General features: G+C 49.5%; 1 protein-coding gene across 1 annotated transcript in view; it reads right to left on the reverse strand.

Moving 5' to 3' along the window:
• Positions 1-16,817, reverse strand: part of CPT1A (carnitine palmitoyltransferase 1A) — an 87,194-nt gene that overhangs the window by 16,014 nt on the left and 54,363 nt on the right. The window contains exons 10-14 of the mRNA XM_034933223.3: positions 14,227-14,422; positions 11,173-11,361; positions 10,052-10,157; positions 4,714-4,830; positions 2,658-2,822 (exon numbers count right to left, since the gene is read on the reverse strand). Of these exons, the coding sequence (XP_034789114.2) occupies positions 2,658-2,822; positions 4,714-4,830; positions 10,052-10,157; positions 11,173-11,361; positions 14,227-14,422 (773 nt within the window). The remainder of the gene's footprint in view (positions 1-2,657; positions 2,823-4,713; positions 4,831-10,051; positions 10,158-11,172; positions 11,362-14,226; positions 14,423-16,817) is intronic.

The raw sequence follows: 16,817 nt of genomic DNA on the forward strand, positions 1-16,817 counted from the left end.
TCTTCTTAGGATCTGTCAAACTCACTATCTAGGCTCTTCTCTGACCCAACAGTATGGTTTAGTGTATGACTGGATTTACTGACACAAAACCAGCCTCTCACCGCTGGTGTACGCCACTGTGGGTGACTATTCTTTTCCTACAGTGCTGGATTCTAGTTGCTAAGATTTTATGGAGGGTCTCTGCACTTCCATTCATGCGGGAAGCTGGTCTGTGCTTCCTTTTTCTGCATTTAGCTGCAGCACAGTGATGAGAGCCACAGGTTCTCGAACAAGCCTGCCTGCTTCCGATCTCAGTCCTGCTGCGTATGAGCTGGAGCCCTCAGGCAAGATGCTTCACTTCCGAGTGTGGAGGGCAGAGATGAAGAGATGCCTTCCTCGGGGCCGTCCTGAAGTTTCGCTCGCTCCTGCCAAGTACATGGCACAGTGGCTGGTGCCCCTTGCAGCTCATTCCCACACCTGGGCCACGTGGGTTCTGGGGAGCAGATGGGGTGGCTTCCTTTGTGGAGTCTCTGAGCTGCAAGCTCTTTGGAGTCACGAGGGTGGCTCCCTGACAACCTCTCACTTTGGTCCATGGACCAGAGACCTTTTCAGGTTTTCTACCTTGAGTCAACGTCACCAATTTGTACTGCTTGCAGAATAGTCATTTCAGCATGTTTCAAAATGTACTAAACTGGAGCGTGGCATTTCCTTACTAGACTCCTAAGTCCTGCACTTACTTGCAGGGAATTCTTTTAAAAAAGAAAAAAATTTAAAAAGATAAAATAACATCCTTTCTGTAGGTAAGGTATCAACTGCTTGCATGCCCTCATACTGCACGTTTACGGGCAAAATCTGCTCATCAATTCTCAAAATCCAGCTCATTGATTCTGAGATGCGATGCCTCTATTCCACGTCACCTTTTAATCACATGATCTTTAGTCAACGATCTGTCACAGACAGGAGCTTGTCACTGTGCTCCTGGTACTCTGCCCAGCTGCTTCTGGTTTACGCATAGTGAGCATGTTACTTGGGAAAGCAAGGCTTCATAACTGTGACAGTCTTTACAGACTGTATTAGCATGCATTTTAAATACGATTTTGGCCCATTCATTCCAGTTCATCTGATATTAACACTGCCTCTTACTTCTCTGTAACTGTTTTCTTAACTTTAGGTGGAGAGGGCATAGACTCTGGAGCCGCTGGCTGGCTTTATCCCTGCCTAGTGCCACCCTGGCAAGCACCTGGCCTCTCTGCACCTGTTTCCTCACCTGTAAAATGGGATAACAAGAGTTTCTGAGGCATAATGGGGACTTGTAAATTTTTAAAAATGGGATAACAAGAGTGCCTCCCAGGTGCAGAGACAGTGAAGTATGAGGTACGTGATGCACCAAGCAAAACTCAACAATGGCACAATCGTTACCAAGGTTGGGGGGGGGGCAGTGCCACACGCTGCATATGTGTACAGCACTCAAGTTTTAAAACAAGGCTGGGCACGGTGGCTCACGCCTATAATCCCAGCACTTTGGGAGGCCAAGGCGGGTGGATCACCTGAAGCCAGGAGCTCGAGACCAGCCTGCTCAACATGGTGAAACCCCATCTCTACTAAAAATACAAAAAATTAGCTGGGCATGGTGGCGCACACCTGTAATCCCAACTACTCGGGAGGCTGAGGCAGGAGAACTGCTTGAACCCAGGAGGTGGAGGTTGCAGTGAGCTGAGATCATGCCATTACACTCCAGCCTGGGTAACAAGAGTGAGATTCTGTCTCAAAAAAAAAGTTGGGAATATCTCAAGCCAATGCCACGATGACTTGTGCTGCCCCCAGAAACCAAGGGCCCCCTCTCTGGGATGGAATGCTCCCTCCAATGGACAAGAAGACCCATTTATGTCCCTGCTAGGGGTGCAGGCTGCTCCTCCAACAGGGGTTGCCAGGTGCAAGCCAAAATATGGCCAGTGTTCAGAAAAGGGAGATGGAAATGCCATGTGTATACAGGGGATCCAGCCCATGGCACCTCCAAGTGGCTGGAGTTTCTCCTTTTATGGAAGGAGATGTCAAAGGCCAGAGACGTTAAGTAATTTGCCCAAAGACATCACTTAATAGCTATATAATATTCCACTGTATGAAAATACCATAATTTAATTTAGTATGGTGAAAGGAAGATTTACTCTGCCAAAAGGAAAGGATTAAGCTGAAAGCTAAGTCATGCAAGAAGCTTTTTATTTTGTTCCCAAGCAGACAGCGACAGATGAAACGTGGACCATGTTCACCTGACCTGTGTAAAGTGCAGATTTACCGAGCGCCAGACGAATACGTAACTGACTATTCCCCTACCTGCCCACACTATTTCCACTTTAGCAAATGCTAGGATTCGGGGCTTATTATGGGGCTTAACTCTCCCTCTGTAGAGTGATGAGATCTCACTTTGTCCCCATCCCCCAGACTCTCCCTCTCCCGTGTCAGCTGGGAATCTACGCCTGCTGGAGGGGGATTTGCGAACTTTGCCCGCATGCGTGGTGAAACACCCAACGCCACCCGGCCCCCGGAGACCGGGGTGGGGGGGAGCTGTGCTTCTCCTATGCCGGGTTTCGGGCCTTCCCTCCCCACTGGGTGAACAGTCTTGGGCAGGTGTAGGAACCCCCAAAGTGCTCACGACAAAACCCTAGGCGGTCAGTTCTTACCTTGTAGTGCGCCAGCTGGAGGGCCAGCTGCACAAAGGCGTCTGGGCTCGTGCGACATTTCTTGATGATTCCTTTACCAAAGGCTACGAATGGGAAGGAATGGAAATCCACGTCGTTTGCCAGAAGATTTGCGGTGTTCAGGGAGGTCTCTATAACCTCTTGACACTTGAGAGAAAGAAGAAAAAGGTTTTACAGAACGAGGGGAGAAAATTACTGACGCACACCCAGAAGGAAATTGGAGGCTGGTTTTTAGTGCAGCTACAAACTCGGTACTGGGAAGTACACAAACGTTTTCCTGACCCAGAAGCCCTAGTAAGTTAGGGGCATGGCTGCCTGACCCCGGAGGAGCAGCTGCAATGTTATAGCAGGTAGTGGGTCTGACATGAGCAGGCCAGGAGAGGGCTTCCTCCGACACACACTGGGAATATCAGGCGACCATCAGTGATGGTCAGGTGGTTGTGAACTGTCTCTCTAAAATAATAATCGGTCACAGCCGGTGCCAGGGAAAGGCAGTCTCTCAGTAGATAGAAATGGAGCTGGTGACCAGCAGCTTCCCGATAACATCTCAAGCATTGGGCGAGTGGGCTGAAGCATGCGCACTGAGAGGCAAAATGGCGGCGTCTAACTGGAATATGAGCTTCCTCCAGCAATGCTAGACAGGCAAGGGCAGAACACCTCAAGTGAGCATGCGCACAACGCCAGTAAACATACTGCGCATGCTCCCTTCCCAAGCGCTGGAGCCACTGTGCATGCGGACAGCCCACAACAAGGGAGGAATTGGGAGAAGTAACACAAGACCCTGGACGCATGCCAATGTATAAAACCTCAAGTCAAGAGGTCAAACCTCGCACTTAATCTCCCAAGTTGGCCGCTTGGCCCTCTTCCAAATGTACTTTCCTTCCTTTCGTTCCTAAAGTTTTTTAAATAAACTTTCCCGCTTTTAAACTTGGTCTCTCCTGCCTTCTGCCCCACAGTCAAATTCGTTCTGAGAAGGCAAGAACTGAGGTTGCTGCAGACCCGTACAGATATGTTCTGACGCTAACAGGAACACGGGTAGGGGATGGGGGCACCCTGGCTTCCAGTGAGACCCCAAAGGGTGTTTCAAATAGTCACACGTCATCTTATGATAACGTCATCACACAGTGGCAATCAAGAAACACATTTTTTTACTTTTTATTATTTATTTATTTTTATTTATTTGAGACAGGGTCTCCCTCTGTTGCCCAGGCTGGAGTGCAGTGGCACCATCGCTGCTCACTGCACCTTCTGCCTCCCTGGTTCAAGCCATTCTCCTGCCTCAGCCTCCCGAGTAGCCGGGACTACAGGCACTTACCACTATGCCCGGCTAATTTTTGTATTTTTAGTAGAGACGGGGTTTCACCATGGTGGCAGGCGCCTGTAATCCTAGCTACTTGGGAGGCTGAAGCAGGAGAATCGTTTGAACCTGGGAGGCAGAGGTTGCAGTGAGCTGAGATTGCGCCATTGCACTCCAGCCTGGGTGACAGTGCGAGACTACATCTCAAAAAAAAAAAAAAAAAAAAAGAAAGAAAATGGTATCTTGGACTCCAGGGAATTTCTCCTTGGATTAAGTGAACTAGGATTTGGTATTTGCAACCCTAAAATTCCTTCCCAAAAGGGCTCCTGTGAATGGGCTGCCTCTGAGCGTGTTTAAGAGGTGCCAAAATGAATTAAACTTTGAGAAGTATAAATGAGCAATTTAGAGGCTTTCAGCTCTAACCTATGTGATTTTGCCTTTTAGTTTTTGATTATGAGCATTCTGTAGATGTCTAGTTAAGTTTAAGCTGGAAATAGCGCTGACAGTCTTAGCCAGGAGCTTCAAACAGAAGAAGAAATATTTACCGAGGCTTCCGAGGCAACAGGAGCTGTGACAGCCCCGCAGACCCACGGAACTCCCTGAGCAAACAACTTTCAGCCTTAGTGGTCTTCAACTGAGCTCATGATAGGGCAGGAACTACGGTTGGAAAATTCATCTGTAAGACTTCAAATGTGTTTCCCATCCCAGGTAAGTAACAATGGTTGGATAATCCGGACTTACTTCCCCCGGGATGTCCCACTGCAGCCTGGTGGGGTACGGAATGTTCGGATTGGTGTCGCCTTTGCAGTGCCCATCCTCCGCATAGCCCAGCTGGAGGCTGTCAGTGGACATGACGTACTGTCAAAAATAGAACAAAATTATTAAAACTAACAGTGGTACATAAAACACATTAACCTCCAACATGAAAAGAGGGTTGTTCTTTGCAGAGATGTTACAAAGTTTGAATCACAGCTGTTAAGGCTTCCAGTATGCTCAGCACCTAATGAGGTGGATCTGATCTCCATGTCAGATGTGACAAAGAGAGGACAGAAGAGGGCTAAGGGCTTGCTCAAGTTTGTGACGCTCTCCTTTCACTGGCAAGTAAACCTAAGCCAATTTATTCAACGGTGTTTATTGGGCACCTACTATGGGTCGGAACCACTGTAGCATCAGCGGCATCCAAGCCCTGGTGACAGCGCAGACAAGAACTGTGTTTTGTGAACAAAACAGACAAGAATTCTTGCCCTTACTTAAAAAGTGAAATATACCTGTATGACCCAGCAGTTCCACTCCTAGGTATATACTCAGTGAAATGAAATGAATAGATGCTCACACAAAAACTTGTACAGAATGTTCAGAGCAGCATTATTCATAATAGCCAAAGAGTGGAAACAACACAAATGCCCATCAACTGATGAAGAGATAAACAAAGTGTGGTCAATCCATCCAATGAGATATTATCCAGCCCTAGAAAGGAATGAATTCCAGGTATGTGTTACAACGTACTGAACCTTGAAAACATTATGCTGAGTGAAAAGAAGCAGGCAGGCGCGGTGCCTCACTTCAGTAATCCCAGCACTTTAGGAGGCCAAGGTGGGAGGATTGCTGGAGGCCAGGAGTTCCAAACCAGCTGGGCAACATAGTGAGATCTTATCTCTACAAGAAATTTAAAAAATTAGCCAGGTGTGGTGGCACATGGCTGTAGTCCCAGTTACTGAGGAGGCTGAGGTGGGAAGATCACCTGAGCCCAGGAGGTCATGGTTTCAATGAGTCATGACTGTGCCACTGCACTCCAGCCTGGGCGACAGAGCAAGGCCCTGTCTCTAGAAAAGAAAGAAAAGAAAGCGAAAGAAAAGAAAAAAGAAGCCAGACATAGAAGACCACATATTGTATGATTCTATCTATATAAGATGTCCAAAATAGGCACATACATACACACAGAAAGATTAGTGGTCATCAGGAACCTGGGGGAGAAAGGAATGAGGGGTTTCTTTTGGAGGTGATAAAAATAGTACAGAATTAGGCTGGGCTCCGTGACTCACGACTGTAATCCTAGCACTTTGGGAGGCCAAGGCGGGTAGATCACTTTAGGTCAGGAGTTCGAGACCAAGCTGGCCAACAAGGGGAAACCCCGCCTCTACCAAAAATACAAAAATTAGGTGGGTGTGGCGATGCACGCCTGTAATCCCAGCTACTCGGGAGGCTAAGCAGTGACTGTTGCACAAGCACCTCGTGAATATACTAAAAACCACTGAATTGTACACTTTTAAAGGGTGGATTTTAAGGTATGTGATTTATATCTCAACTAAAAAAATTAAGTTTTTTTAAAAGAGGAATCCCTGTGCTCAGGAAGCTTACATTCTACTGAGGGAGGTAAAAACAACAACACAAGGTTGGGGTGACTGTCGGCTGGCGAGGGGGCGGGGCGGGTGGAAGGCGCCGCTAATACGTGGGGGTCACAATCCAGGCTGACCTGAGCCAGCGAACGAACAGACTTGATCAGGTTCCACCTGCTCTGGGTCAGAGCTCCAGAAGAGCCTGACACAGAAACATCAGAAATAAATCAAGAGCAAGACCGGGTGTGGTGGCTCATGTTAGTAATCCCAGCATGTTGGGAGGCCGAGGCAGGCAGATTGTTTGAAGCCAGGAGTTCAAGACCAGCCTGGGCAATGTGGCAAAACCCCGTCTCTACAAAAAATACAAAAATCAGCTGGGCGTGGTGGCGCACACCTGTGGTCCCAGCTACTCGGGAGGCTGAGGTGGGAAAATTACTTGAACCCAGGAGTTGGAGGTTGCAGTGAGCTGAGATTGCACCACTGCCCTCCAGCCTGGGCGGCAGAGAAAGACCCTGTCTCAAAAAATAAAAAATAAAAATAGAACAAGAACAAGAACAAACAGACTCAAGTTTGACTAGATCTGTCTTTAAGGGACTGCACTGGGCCTCCATGTGAGACTAGGTCAGTCCCCATCTGTGTATGGATCACATAAGCCCCCAGCCAGGGGTCCCTGGAGTCAGGCCATCCTGTCTGCTGGACGCTAACAACTAAACACCACTACTTCTATGTGCCCACCCTGGTCTAAGACAAAATCCCTTTATCCTTATCCGGAGAACTTTAAAAAACAAGCCTGATCTTGTAAATATCCAGTAGATTTCTCTACTTGATAAATGTACCCTGTGTGATCCAGCTGCCTATGGTCCCGACTCTTTTTCTTTTGCCAAACAACAGCTCTTTGGCATATAGGACTCGGGAAGTCCTTGGCCTGGGGTATAACAAGCCCGGGCTATTATGCTGTGCAGAGATTTATTAAAGCGTGCCTTCTTGCTATGTCCAGAGACACTGAAGGCAGCTTGATCTTCAGTGCGCTCTGTAGCTAAAAGGCTCTCTCAGCTTTTGTCGGCATCACCAAAGAACCCTGGTGGTGGTGAAAAGCCCTTTTAATATTGGCTGCTTTTTATCAGGTATTAATGTCCTAGGGTCATACTGGTGTCTTAAAGCCTAGAGCACTATGTTTTTTTTTTCCTTTTTATCCTTTTTCCTACATATAAACCTCCCTTGGCTGAAGGAGTGGCTGGAGGTTTTGCCAAGACTCCAACGAGAAGTAAGACAATTAAAAGAGGTAGAGGAAGATGAGACAGGAGCCCCTAGCCTAGTCTTGGGAGAGGGTAGCAGGGCAGTGCCATTCCTAGGGGAAGTGAGGTCAGCTGAGACCTAAGGAAGACCTAAGGAAGACCTGACGGGGCCAGGAGCCAGGGGAAGCCAGGGGGAAAAGCCTTCCAGGCAGAGAGGAGGGTGAGTGCGAAGACTTTGCAAGAAAAAACTGGCACCAGAATTTGTTTATCTCTAGGGGAAAAAATAGACAGACACAATATTATAAAAAGAAACGTCAAGGCCAGGCGTGGTGGCTCACGCCATAATCCCAGCACTTTGAGAGGCCAAGGCGGGTGGATCACTTGAGGTCAGGTTTATATATATATAAAAATTATCCGGGCATGGTGGCGTGTGCCTATAAACCCAGCTACTCGGGAGGCTGAGGCAGGAGAATCACTTGAACCGGGGAGGCAGAGGTGGCAGTGAGCTGAGATCGCACCACTGCACACCAGCCTGGGTGACAGAACAAGACGCCATCTCAAAAAAAAAAGTCAAAATTCAAAACATTCACAGAAGTTTAAAGAAAAAAGAAGGTCATACATTATGATGTCTTCACAAGTTTACTACTAATTTCTTTCTTTTTTTTTTTGAGACGGAGTCTCACTCTTTCGTCCAGGCTGGAGTGCAGTGGCGTGATCTCGGCTCACTGCAAGCTCTGCCTCCCGGGTTCACGCCATTCTCCTGCCTCAGCCTCCTGAGTAGCTGGGACTACAGGTGCCAGCCACCACGCCCAGCTAATTTTTGTATTTTTAGTTGAGACGGGGTTTCACCGTGTTAGCCAGGATGGTCTCCATCTCCTGACCTCGTGATCCGCCCGCCTCGGCCTCCCAAAGGGCTGGGATTACAGGCGTGAGCCACCGCGCCCAGCCACTACTAATTTCTAATTTCAGACACACAAACCCGGCTCCATGCCCTATCAAGAACAGCGAGGTGCTCAGCCTGCAGCTGGGCCCTGTCTCCCACACACGCTGTGACTTTCAGGTCATTTTATTCCACTTCATTTATTAGGCCAGCAGGAAAATTTAAAACACTGCAAAAAGATGGTCTTTATAGTCAATGTGAATCTCAAAGGGGCTTGTTGCTTTAAAAGAAAAAGATCTCAAGTCTCATCACAACAAGTGACCACAGTATTTTCTGTGTCAAGTCTACGGATGATGATCCTAGAATTTAGCAACTTTAAACAAGAACCTGACCGGTGAGTTAAGGAAACAAAACTTTCATTTAACTTCTCATGCCAAACATGGAACAGGTCAAACAGTTCAGAGTAACGAATTATTAAAAAAAAACAAAAACAAAACAAAAACGCTGAGTGTGGTGGCTCCCATCTGTAATCCCAGCACTTTGGGAGGCCCAGGCAGGCAGATCCCCTGTGCCCAGGAGTTCAAGACCAGCCTGGGCAACATGGGGAAACCTTGTTTCTACAAAAAATACAAAAATTAGCTGGGCATGGTGGCACACACCTGTAGTCCCAGCTACTTGGGAGGCTGGGGTGGGAGAATGTCTTGAGCCTGGGCGGTCAAGGCTACAGTGAGCTATGATTGTGCCACTGCACTCCAGTCTGGGTGACAGAGTAAGACCCTGTCTCAAAAAAAAAAAAAAAAACAATGGTAGAGGCCAATCCACAGGTGCAGACAGGGGGACAGGGGTTTGTGGTTTTCAAATAACCTGGTAATTTTAAGAATTAAAATGATGTCTTAGGTAAAAAACACGCTGCATGTTTATAAGCCCAGATTTTCACATGCTTGCTTCTATTTGGCCTAAAAAATGCGGTAGGTAGGAAACACTAGGAAATCCAGCACATAAGGGATAGTTTATTCCAGGAAAAACCGAGCTTCACTTCTGCTGTGAAGCTGCGGCCTGAGAGTCAACTGCCATTTCACTCTTTTGTTCCCTAAGGAGATGGCAGGAGATGCACTGCTGTTCAAGGGACCTAAGTTATGGGAAAGGAAGACAGGGATGCCTTTAATCTAGTGATTTAACTTCATGTGCATTACTAGTACAAGTGAAAAATTCATATTCTATAATCACGCAAATATTACAAAACTAAATTGACTGTGGGGTTTGGATTATCTTTTTTGTTTTTTCTTTTTGAGACAGAGTCTCGCTCTGTCGCCCAGGCTGGAGTGCAGTGGCACGATCTCGGCTCACTGCAACCTCTGTCTCCCGGGTTCAATCGATTTCTTCTGCCTCAGCCTCCCAAGTAGCTGGGGCTACAGGCATGCACCACCATGCCCGGCTAATTTTTGTATTTTTAGTAGAGACGGGGTTTCACCATGTTGGCCAGGCTGGTCTTGAACTCCTGACCTCAGGTGATCTGCCCGCCTCGGCCTCCCAAAGTGCTGGGATTACAGGTGTGCGCCACTGCACCTGGCCAGGTTTGGATTTTCAAAAGCAACTTCCACATTCAAGTGAAAAGTGTGAAAACTCACCTCCCAAAGGTGGGCCACGATCGGCGCATCTGCCCAGGAGTGTTCGGCGTTGAGGCCCATCTTCCCGTTTTTGAAGACAACAAACGTGAACGACTTGTCAAACCACCTACGTGAAACACACATGTGTGGAACTTAAGTGTTTAAAGAGGCAAAAATGAGGAGACATTGCACCTCTCTGCTTCATCCTGGATGGACTAATTCACTTTGCACCTGTCCCTCTAACAGTGAGCAGACACTCAGTCTCTGTGGAGTGAGGGTGAAAGTACAAACAGGACACTGAATCACTCATTTCTTCCCTGTCCCAGACACAAAGATGAGCGCTTATATCCTGGCAGCCTGAAGTCAGGACCTGTTGTTATCGCAAGGCAACTGGGGAGAGGTGGGAGGCTCTTCCTGTGGGCACATGACCCCTTCATCAGCCAATCCTTGGCTCCACCCTGCAGGGGGCGGGGCTGGCCAACACTTTACAGATAAGAAAAAGAGGACTTGAGATAGCCACATGCCAACACCCTGGCCTAACCCTGTGCCTAGCCCTGTTTGCCACTCTCCCCTGCCTGAGTCCAGGGACCTGGCAGCCCTGCATCTCATGAGCATCTCCAAACAAAGGTGGTCATGCACAGAGGAGGGAAGAATCTCAGATTTGCAGCTCAGGCTGTGTATGTGTGATAGTTTTGGCAGAGGGAAGAAAACTGAAGGTTGGCCAGGCGCATCTGTAATCTCAGCACTTTGAGAGGCTGAGGTGGGCGGATCACTTGAGATCAGGAGTTCATAACCAGCCTGGCCAACATGGTGAAATCCTGTCTCTACTAAAAATACAAAAATTAGCCAGGTGTGGTGGCACGCGCCTGTAATCCCAGCTACTTGGGAGGCTGAAGGAGGAGAATCTCTTGAACCTGGGAGGCGGAGGTTGCAGTGAGCCAAGATCAAGCCACTGCACTCCAGCCTGGGTGACAGAGCAAGACTCCATTTCAAAAAATAAAATAAAATAAAACTGAAGGTTATATTTTTATGCCACCTTCTTTCTTAGCATTATAGATACTTAGGGGTGAGTGTCAGGCACACAGGGTATTTCTTCCAAGCTCATGGGCAAACTCCTGTCTCTCAGAAGGTAAGGACGGTACCTGTCGTAACATCGGCCGTGTAGTAGAGATTTGGCGTAGCTGTCCATCGACGTATCTGGGTCTTCACTTCTGTATCCTTCTTCAGTTTCATCTAACGTCACGAAGAATGCTGCTTTCTCCACAGCATCAAGAGACTGCTTATTTTTCCCACGTCCAAAATAGGCCTGACGACACCTGGCCCAGGGAACTCTGCAGTGAAGATGAAATATGATTAAAGGCAGCCCGACCTGCAGCGATGGAGCGTGATGTTTGAAATGACACAATCAAACCTTTGCAGTTTTTCAGAATTTCTCGAAGGAAAACTCCATGTTGATGATGTTCCCCATCTGAGACTGTTTGCTGGAAGGACTCTCACCTGCTCCTGGTCTCCAGACCACAGCATGGGGAGCGGTGGGTATTTTTTGTTCAATAAATGCTGACTAAATGAACAGCCAGATTGCAGGCTGGCCCCGTGGGGAAAGCCGCCAGGAAGCAGCAGACCCAGATCACCCTGTTCCATGCTCCCTGACACACCCTCCCTCCCCTCTACAGGAACCACGCTAGGTAAGTTCCGGCAGCCCAGGTCACAGTAAGTGCATAAGAGTGCATCCCTCATGCCAGGCTCTGCTCCAAACCTTTTCTGTGTACCAACTTACTGATCTTCTCAATGCTACTGTACCCATTTTTCAGATGAGAAAACTGAAGCACGGAAAGATTAGGTCACAGCTATTTTGAGGCAGAGTCGGAACTCAGGCCATCAGCCCCCAGGTGCATGCCACAGATGCCCATGTGACCCCTCCACAAGGAGGTCTCCGTGCCCGTCTTATTTGAATACACAGAACTGGTGTGATGCCCACTTCCTTCTTGGAAGACCCACCAGCTGGGCTTCCTCGAGTGCTCCCGAGTCCCTCTCACTCCAGCTCCTCCAGGGCCCTCTGCCATTGCCCACCCTTCCAGATCGGGGCCATCTGGCTCTCTCCCCACCTTCTTCTCTCTAGGAGTGCTTGGCTATGGCGGCCCGCAGGGCGAATAAGCCTAGAAACACGCCAGGCCTCAGTGCACCCCGCTCGGGGAACAAAGGTGACGGTGACGGTGGCCGGCACGTACGGAGCCCTTCCTGTGAATGACTCCCGTGGGTAAGATGCTGATCTGGCCCTATCCAGAGGGGGCATCGGGACCGAGGCGCCTACAGACCCACAGGGAGCCCAGGCCCCGCGGCGCCGGCTCAGGCTCCCCACGTCTCCTCCGCTGGGGATTCCAGGCTCTGAGAGGAGCGCATCGGATGAGCGCATCTTCACCCGAGATGCATCTCCTGCCGCCGCTCTTTCCAGCCTTGTCAACACCACAGCGGATACCGAACAACGCCGGCTTCCCCGCACACATCCTCCTCCATCCCGCTCCTGCTCCCGGGCCTGGCCCTCTTTCAGGCCCTCACTACGGGCCACTGAAAAGCATCCCTGTGTCCAGGGCCCCTCCTCCCTGCCCAACCAGAAGAATCTCCAGCATTAACCTACTCATGCACCCCCGGCCCCACCCCACCCTACACCACCTGAAGCGGCACCCAGTCGCAGAATCAAGCTCAAATATGGTTGGGTGCCTGGGACCCTCCCCAGCTTGGCACCGTGGCCCAGCTGCCCAGCCCACTCCACGGCTCCTGCCTGCTCTGCTGCCCCGGGGCATGCGGCTCCACCCTCTGGACACCCACTGTCCTCCTGGTCTGCTCCCACCCTCTGCAAGACACAGCCCACCTGCGGCCCCTCCACGCAGCACAGAACCTTTCCTGATCTTTGCAGAAGGGGCCCCAACACCTGCCCCTCCCGCCTTACTCCCAGCGATAGCGTAGCAGTTGTCACACTGCTGGAACGCAGCAGCTCTCAGCTGGGGACAACAGTGTCCCCCTGATGCTGGGCAATGTCTACGACACTTCTGGTTGTCATACAGGTTGCTGCTGGCAGTCGGTGGGCAGAGGCCAGGGCTGCTGCTCAGCATCCAACGCTACACAGGGCAGTGCCCCCCACAAAGAGGTACCCGGCCCTGAGTGTGCACAGCGCTGAGGTGAGAAACCCTCCTATACAATACACACCACACCCGCGAGAAAACCAAGCTCGGGCTGATTCGCTTTCTTTTTTATGTTTTGAGAGGGTCTCACTCTGTCACCCAGGCTGGAGTGCAGTGCCTTGATCATGGCTTACTGCAACCTCAACTTCCTGGGCTCAAGCAATCCTCCTGCCTTAGCCTCCTGAGTAGCTTGGACTACAGGCACGCACCACCAAGCCTGGCTAATTTTTTGGTAGAGATGGGGTCTCACTCTGTTGCCCAGGCACATCTCAAACCCCTAGGCTCAAGTGACCCTCCTGCCTTGGTCTCCTAAAGCAATGGAATTATAGGCGTGAGCCACTGCGCCCGGCCTGATTCTTTTTCACTGAGGCAAGGAAATGTAACCCTAACACAGGGGCCTTGGTTTCCATTTGTTCTGTTTCCTAAATTAATAAATATGCCCACAGCCCCGTAAGAAAGGCTAATCCTGGCCAGGCATATGGTTCATGCCTGTAATCCCAGAACTTTGGGAGGCCAAGGTGGGTGGATCACTTGAGGTCAGGAGTTTGAGACCAGCCTGGCCAACATGGTGAAACCCTGTCTCTACTAGGCATGGTGGCGCACTCCCAGCTACTGGAGAGGTTGAGGCAGGAGAACTGCTTGAACCTGGGAGGCGGAGGTTGCTGTGAGCTGAGACAGTGCCATTGCATTCCAGCCTGGGCGACAGAGCGAGACTTCGTCTCAAAAAAAAAAAAAAAAAAAAAAAAAGCCTAATTCTAATCCTCACTTCTCCCTGTCCTGGACTCTGGAGTGTTTCCACACACATTTGCCTGACACACACACAGGGGTGGCCAGGGACCCCCCACCATGTCCCCATTGCTCTTGAGACCTGCCAAGCTGGGAGACCCCAGAGAAAAACAGAGCCGAGGTGGGGAATCCCGTGCCAGGATTCCCACAGGCCCCGGTGGGGATGGGCCCCGGTGAGGAAGAGCGCCTCCACCACCCCACAAAACAGGACAAGGGACCTAGGCTGCGCACCTGTCTCCTGCAGTGAGGGCTGCCAGCCTGGCCTCCCCGGGCTGAGGCTCCGAGGTATTGTCCAGGATCCTCTGCATCTGCTGCTCCATCTCCCGGGGCTTCAGCAGCCGCCCGTCATGGTAGAGCCAGACCTTGAAGTAGCGTCCTCGATGGTACACGACGATGTGCTTGCTGTCTCTCATGTGCTGGATGGTGTCTGAGCCAGCCGCAGGTTGGAGACACAAAACCAAGAGTCCCAAGTTCAGCACGTGCTGAGACGACCGTACCCTGACTCTGCAAAGGGCATGGGAGTCCCTGCTCTGCGTCTCTCCAGGCAGCCTCAGGAACCTATTCCTCAAGACGTTTTAAATGATTAAGGACAGCTTGGAGTTAAAGCTCTGAATCGGAGAGGCCTGACTTCTGAGCTCAGCTTAGTCACTCATTAGATTATGACCTCAAACAAATTACCTGAGGCCAGGTGCAGTGGGAGGCTGGGAGTGGTGGCTCACGCCTGTAATCCCAGCACATTGGGTGAGGTGAGAGGATCGTTTGAGGTCAGGAGTTCGAGACCAGCCTGGCCAACATGGTGAAATCTTGCCTCTACTAAAAATACAAAAATTAGCCAGGTGTGGTGACATGCGCCTCTAGTCCCAGCTACTCGGGAGGCTGAGGCAGGAGAATCGCTTGAAACCAGGAGGTGGGGGTTGCAGTGAGCCGAGATCACACCACTGCACTCCAGCCTGGGTAACAGAGTGATACTCCATCTCAGGAAAAAAAAAAAAAAAAGCATGCTTAGCAAAATGGAATATTATCATTAAAAAAAAACAAAAAACAAATTACCCAACCCTCCCTAAGCCTCTCCTCAGTAAAATGGAGGTCATATGTTCCCCATATGCACTGTGCAAGAATTAAGAGACGATATCCGTAAAGCCCATGTAAATAGGCATTCGATCCGTATAGTAACTTTTTATTAATTAATGACAATAGGGCAACTTAGAAAATATGCTGAGAAACATTCCGAGAATTGTTTCTGAGAACCCGAGAAATGTTCTGAGAAAGAAAGTGGAAAATTACGAAACCAAGCCATTCCGTAAAAACTACTAAAACAGAGTAATTTAAGCTCCTCAGTAAGCTTAAACATCACAGAAATGTGATGAAGTACGTTCACTCCACGAATATTTATCAAGTCCTCTTAAGCACTGCTCAGTGGGGATGCACAGTGACAGCTGATCAAGGCAGATCGTCTAGTGAGGAAGACGAATAAACGCATGATTAAAAATAGGACAAGCTACCAGGAGCAGTGGCTCACCCTGTATTCCCAGCACTTCAGGAGGCCGAGGAGGGAGGATTGCTTGAGCCCAGGAGTTTGGGATCAGCCTGGGCAACATGGCGAAACCCTATCTCTACAAAAAAAATACAAAAATTAGCTGGGTGTGGTGGTGTGCACCTGTAGTCCCAGTTATTCTGGAGCTGAGATGGGAGGATCACTTGAGCCTGGGGAGCAGAGGCTGCAGTGAACTGAAATTGCACCACTGCTCTCCAGCCTGGGTGACAGAGCAAGATCCTATCTCAAACAAACAAACAAAAACAAAATAGGACAAGTGTCACAAAAGGCTAGAAAGTGTAGGACTAGGACCAACCTAGCCTGGAGATGTGAGAAAGCCCTTCCACCCCCACTAAGGAAGTGATGTTTAAGAAGAACCCGGCCAGATGAAGAACAGAATTAATCAATATTATGCCCAATCTCATGTTTTTTTTGAGACGGAGTCTCGCTCTTATTGCCCAGGCTGGAGTGCAGTGGCGCGATCTCGGCTCACTGCAACCTCCGCCTCCCGGGTTCAAGCTTCTCCTGCCTCAGCTTCCTAAGTAGGTGGGATTACAGGCACCCGCCACCACGCCCGGCTAATTTTTGTACTTTTAGTAGAGATGGGGTTTCACCATGTTGGCCAGGCTGGTCTCAAACTCCTGACCTCAGGTGATCCACCCGCCTCGGCCTCCCAAAGTGCTGGGATTACAGGCATGAGCCACTGCACCTGGCCTCCCGCTCTGATTTTTAAAATGTTTACCAAACCAAGGATGCAGGAGACCTGCTTTGGTTTGCTGAAGGGTTCCTACCAGAAACTTGGACCAAACGGCATTTGAAGCCTTCGCTTTAAAGTCACAAACAAGACAAGAATGCACACCATGACTACGTATATTCCACATTACACTCAGGATGCTGGCCGGGCAATAAAATAAGAAACAAATAAAAGATAAAGGATTGAAAGGGAAATATCAAAGGTGTCATTTGCAGCTATGATTAGCATGTGGAAAATCCAAGAAAACCTATCAGCTGTTTAAGCCAATAAGAATACAGCTGGGTAGTGGCTGGGTGCAGTGACTCACACCTGTAAACCCAGCACTTTGGGAGGCCGAGGAAGGCGGATCACGAGGTCAGGAGATCAAGACCATCCTAGCTAATATGGTGAAACCCCATCTCTACTAAAAATACAAAAAATTAGCCGGGCATGGTGGCATGTGCCTGTAGTCCCAGCTACTCAGGATGCTGAGGCAGGAGAAGCTTGAACTCGGGAGGCAGAGGTTGCAGTAAGCAGAGATCCTGCCACTGCACT

The sequence above is a fragment of the Pan paniscus genome, chromosome 9, assembly GCF_029289425.2.
Source record: "Pan paniscus chromosome 9, NHGRI_mPanPan1-v2.0_pri, whole genome shotgun sequence".
In the NCBI taxonomy this organism is placed as follows: Eukaryota; Metazoa; Chordata; class Mammalia; order Primates; family Hominidae; genus Pan; species Pan paniscus.